Genomic DNA, 5,951 nt, shown 5'->3' on the forward strand with positions numbered 1-5,951 from the left:
TTCACACAATTCGCTCCACATGATATCTGCCCAGCACCACAGAGACCACCCATTCAATTGGTGTGCAGTACAGTTGACAGGTTGACTTGTCTGCTTCTGGTCCAGGCCTCACACTGGTTAGATATTTTTACAGTCCATGTGAAAAGAGAAGATGTTTCTAACATGGTTTCCGGACCATCTGGTGGTCTATCAACTACGAATATGGTGGCTCGAGTCAAGAGCAAGGGATCGCGGAAGATCATTTGCAGCTCCATCTCCCCTTCAGGGAGATATTTTTCCTATTCAGATCATGTGAAGCCTTGCCTTTTTGAGTTGAAAAGGAATGGAACTGGGAAAAGTGTGTGGTCCATAAGTAAGAGAAAGCTTCCTTCATGTTTACCATTTGCCCATTCCATGATTTTTAGTTCAGATTCTTCACGGTTAATGATATCAGGACATGACCGAATGATATATGTAAGCGAGCATTCTCTCTCTGTTATTACATGTGGACTTTTTTTTCCCTCTTGGGTGTATATTTGTGCATGTGTTTATAATTTACCTGGGACATGACTTGAATGCCACTTTCCATCTTACGCTCTTTATCAGACTCCTTTGATGAGATCTCTTAAAATTCCAGGTTGTAGATGTTGGAAGTCTGAAGTTAACTCACAGATTCACACCTTGTCGTACGGAGTCCGATGAAGAATTACCGCCTACTCAGCCTCCAATAACAAAGATGTTTACTAGTCTTGATGGACAGTGGCTAGCTGCTGTCAACTGCTTTGGAGATGTGTATATATTCAATCTGGAGACGCAAAGGTAAGGAGCTAGTGGTAGTTTTTTTATAGAAATTCTCTTCCGACTCTACCTTCGTGCTTGCTATTCTGGGTGATTCTAGATGGTTGATTTACAATTTTTAGATTTTTTTGCAATTGTGAGGCCCTTGCAAGTCATGGCAAGCTTTTCTCCTGCAACTTCTGACATCAAATTAGGCTTCAGATACAAGGGTGGTGCTTGATTGGTTTGAGCTTGGCTCCAAGGTCAAAAGTGCCTGGAGGTCCCAGGTTCAAATCCAAGAAGGAACAAAAATCCTCTTGTGGCCACGGAGGTTCAAATGCGGCGACTCCGGGCTACCTGCAAAGCAGGTGGTCGCCCTGGGATTAGGCTTCAGATCAAGTTTACTTTTCTTCCTGTTTATTTATATTTTGATATCTTTTCTGTCTAGTATGTGAGTCTTGTTTCTGTGGGCAGGCAACACTGGTTTATTTCAAGATTGGATGGTGCCTCAGTTACCGCTGGAGGTTTTACTCCTCGAAATAGCAATTTGCTAATAATATCCACGTCTTCCAATCAAGTGTATGCGTTTGACGTGTATGCTAAGAAACTAGGAGAATGGTCTAGCAACAACACATTAATCTTACCAAGAAGATATCAAGACTTCCCTGGAGAGGTTATCGGGCTTACCTTTCCGCCAACTTTGAATTCATCAAGTGTCATCATTTACAGTGCCAGGTAGTTGGATTTGCACAATATGAAATTAGCCAACATGCTATTAAACTTGGATTGCTTGCTGATTGTTGTCTTTTTTAGGGCAATGTGCTTCATTGACTTGGGGATGCTGATTGGCGGAGATGAAGATCATGAGAAAGTTAAGGGTCAGGATTCAACGTTAAAGAAGTTATACAAGGGGAAAATAAAACGAAAGTTGATAGAGGTGCATGAGTTAGAAAGTAAAAATAAGAATGTTGAAATTCGTGGTTTCAGAGAACCAGTGTTGTATGTTGGGCATCTTTCAAAAGGTTCTGTTTTAGTGATAGATAAACCATGGTTGCAAGTGGTTAAGACTTTTGACGCGCAGCCCGTTCACAGATACATATTCGGGACCTAATCGTGGTCGTTCTCAAGTAGAAGAGGTTGGGTAGAGTGGTTCAGTTTTGGTGTCTTGGTTCTCTCTTTATCAACAGGGGAGGGGTGAGTGGTGAAATTAATCTTGTTTTGTAATGTATCTTTTATTTAATCTTGTTTTCTTTGATAGTAAAATTCTTTTTTCAAGTACTTGTACGTTGTTTGAAACCAGACCCGTTCGTGACATTTTATAGGCCTTGAGCGAACGTAAAATCAGGGCCCACTGCAAGAAACAAGGTGTTTTAGCAACGAGTTGTTGCTAAAAATCCATTTATCATCAGAAAGCGTATATAACAACAATTTTGTCGTTATAACTTGTGGTGGAAACATGTCATCGCTAAGGGGGCGTTTGATTCGTAGAATGGAATTTGATAAAATTGGAATTCATCAAATGAATTTGACTTTGAGGGAATGGAATGAAATTTGATGGAATTTGACCATGTCTTTTGATTGCGTTTGGTTGGATTGAATTGGAATGGAATTCTTAACGGAATTGGAATTTTTTTTGTTTGGAATTTTTTTGTTTGGTTCACGGAATTCAACGAGAAATTTACATAGATGGCATTTCGAGAAAATCCTATTTAGGATGAAAAGAAAAAAAAAGAGAGAGAGAGAGAGAGAGAGAGAGAGAGAGGTCGAGCATACCAGATCGAGCAGTTTTGAATAGGAATTCGAGGATTTTAACGGGGGTGAGAACGGTGATCATCGGCCTGTTTTTCCGGCTGCCGGCGTGACCAACATTTGCTGCTGTTGGTCGCTGGTTGTGGTCTGTTGGGCCACGTTTTTTTGGGCTTCCTCTTTTAATTTATTAATGTTGGGCCAAAGCTAACAAGTTACTTATTGGACTATATTTTAAGCCCTTATTGTTTTAACAAAAGAAGTCTATATTTTTTGGGCTTAATTTGGGTACTTAAGTTATATGATTTTGTGAATTGATTCAAACTAATAAATTTCAGATTTAGTTAATTAATTTATATTAACTAATTAATTTAATTTCTAAATTAGTTAATATATTAAATTGAATTAGTATTAATTAATTTATTTTTTTGAATATTAATATTAGTTAATTATTTATTTTCTAAGGAGGATGCTTATATAAATCATTAAATTGTTTTGATGATTTAAGCGTCGTAATTTGAGTAAAGTAATTATTGTGACGTTTTAATTTAAAGAGATGAGATTATAAGATGTTGAAATGTTTTTTTGGGATGCCAATGAGTTTTAGACTTGGGGTTTGACTAAAGTTAGTCGGGGTTGAGCGAGTTGACCAAGAGTTGATCTTTGGCATATTTGACCTATGTGGATATTAATGACGGGTCAAATAGAGTTGTTTGAGGCATATTAAGATACTCGGATACGAAGTTTGACTTTAGGTTGGGTCAGAATGACAATAGTTGACTTTTGTTGACTTTTTGAGAAATTAAGACGTTAATGAGATGTTATGGTATGAAATGTGTAGGCATTTGGTCAAGAGCGATCGGTAGTCAATCTATACGCAATCAGGTGAGTTTTCATGAGATTTCACTAGGATGCATACCTAAGTACAAATTTATTTTAGCTTGATATGAATCGTTGATGATGTGTACGTATACATGATATTTCAATTACATACATCTTACGATATATTTTACATGTATGTTATTTTATGATCAATTGCATGTTATATGTTTATTTTGTTTTCAAATAACTTTAGCATGTTATTTCATTTGAAAGTTTCATGATCAGTTTTAGCGAGTGAACATTTGACCAAGAAGTCACATGACAAGTGGCACAACCCCATAATGAGTGTCTAGACAGGTGCAGGTCGGACAACTCAGGGAATGCAGTGACTAAATGACTCATACCCGATAGATAATTTATGAGATCTCTTTTCTTTCAGTGTTGCATGTTTTTCAGAAAATGCATACTATTTGGTACAAAATTTACAAGTTGATATGTATGATATGAAATGATCTTTACTCACGCAAACTATGAACTCACTGAGCTTTATAAGCTGACTATAGTATGCATCTTAGGGACAGAAGGTTTCAGGTTGGACAAAGAAAAAGAAGGGCATACATAGAGACTTGTCTAGTCCACTTAAGTTCAATATTTAGGTGCAATCATCTATGATAGATAAATTTGTAAAGCAACCCGGTGGGCCGGACTGACATTAAGTTATATATTTACTCTTTTAAAGTCTTCCGCTGTAAACGGTCTAAAGTTTTAATTTAGCCATTATTTTTGGAATGCTTTTGGAGGATCTATTTTAGATTACGTAACATTTCTTTAGTGGTAAAAATATATGGGTGTTACAGTAATTTATTTGTCTAATTGTGAAATCGTGATTTTAGTTGTATGATGTTTGCAGTTCTGTTTAGTTTTATTTTGTAATCTAATACATTGTTTGTAATTGGTTCGATTATGTTTGAGACATTTAAACTTGCATCTTTAAAAAAATTGTAATTTACTTTTAGTTGTGAAAATTAACATATTGTAATTTTTTTAAATTTGTTTCGTGTTTCGGTTTCGGGTTCGGTTATAACCAACGGTGAACGGAAAAAAAAAGATTTTTACCTTAACAGGTTCCCCAACCGGGATCGGGGAAACCGCGGGGACCCGATGGGGATCCCCGATAAGATTCCTGACGGGGATCGGGGAGGTCACGAGGACGGTTTTAATTATCGGTTTCCGGGACGGGGATACCAATAACCGGCCCGAACCTGGCATGTTGCCATTATTAGTTTTAAACAAGATCGAGCATAGCAGAACATAGCAAATCGAGATATAGCATCGATTAATGGATGAGGGCTAAGGAATTTGTCGGATTGGAATTTGAAATCCATGGTATATGCGGTGAAATTGTGAAATCAATAACTTAATGAATTTGTTGGAATTGGAAGGATTCCTTCACATCAATTATGTGAACCAAACACTCTATTTGGAATTTGGTCAAAGGATTGGACATTCCAATTCCTTTCAATTCCACCAAATTCTCATGATCCAAATAACCCCTAAAAGGTGTATCATCAAAGCTCACTTTTCTTGGTGACCCTTGGTAAGTACGAAAAAAATTCAATAAATGTTTTTTATTAATATAAAATTGAGTATAATAAATGCTAATAAGTAATAATCTACCGAGGAAAGAAATTTTATTTATCTTTATTATAGATATATAAGATAGTTTTAAATTTACGTACTTCTTATTATGTAATTTGAAATCAAAAGTAAAAAAACTATGGTTGATAATTTTTTATAAAAAGTAAGAAATTTTTTTAGTTCATAATAGTTGTGGGGTTGATTTTTGTTCAATTACAAAATAAATGACTAAACGTAAGGAAAACACTAAAGTTGGAGAGAACCAAAACGGTCCTTATTGATTGACGTATTCTCTTTGGCCCAAACTATTTTTTTAACAAAGTTTCAGTTCGACCCATCCAGGCGCAAACAGTCTAACCATACGGTTTAGGTTGAGTTGGGTTGCGATTTTTTAAACCGCAAACATTAAACTAAACTGTAACAGTTCTGTCCCGCGTGGTTAAAGACGAAAGATACCACAATTGGTTTTAGACTTGCAACTGTCCGTAATTCCAATTTTCACATTTTTCCTCAACTCACTTTTATAATCCCAACTTCAATGATTTGCAACATTTAAATGTTCTAAACATACCATAACATACTAAATACCATAAAGAAGCTTAATGATTATCCTGAGCTTGATCTTACAATTTTGCTCTTTTAAACATTTAATCGAACATTTGGACGAAATAACGCAGGGGCGATGATACTCTTATGCTTTATAAATAAATAAATATATATATATATATATATATATATATATGGTTGGGTTCACGTGAGACCAAAAGTTTTTCGTGAGACCCGTAAAACTAATTTATGTTCATTGATCAACTTTATAAGCATACGATCTAATGGTCTAAAGTTGCACGGTGACAATTTTGTAATTATTGAGAAGTCTCGTGGCAATTTTGTGATTATGAATGTTCAGATTGTATCTTGATTTTAGTGTTTCGCTTTTTTTTTTGTCTTAGTCGATATTATAATACGGTTTTATGTGGTTTTGAGAAAAC

General features: G+C 35.7%; 1 protein-coding gene across 1 annotated transcript in view; it reads left to right on the plus strand.

The window, feature by feature from the left end:
• LOC112510817 (WD repeat-containing protein PCN-like) overlaps nt 1-2,031 on the plus strand; it is a 5,078-nt gene extending 3,047 nt beyond the window's left edge. The window contains exons 7-10 of the mRNA XM_025116167.1: nt 10-453; nt 617-798; nt 1,231-1,491; nt 1,570-2,031. Coding sequence (XP_024971935.1) covers nt 10-453; nt 617-798; nt 1,231-1,491; nt 1,570-1,867 — 1,185 coding nt within the window. The 3' untranslated portion in view covers nt 1,868-2,031. The remainder of the gene's footprint in view (nt 1-9; nt 454-616; nt 799-1,230; nt 1,492-1,569) is intronic.
• Nucleotides 2,032-5,951: the final 3,920 nt, after the last annotated feature.

The sequence above is a fragment of the Cynara cardunculus genome (genome assembly GCF_001531365.2).
Source record: "Cynara cardunculus var. scolymus isolate 2C chromosome LG 4, CcrdV1, whole genome shotgun sequence".
Lineage (NCBI taxonomy): Eukaryota > Viridiplantae > Streptophyta > Magnoliopsida > Asterales > Asteraceae > Cynara > Cynara cardunculus.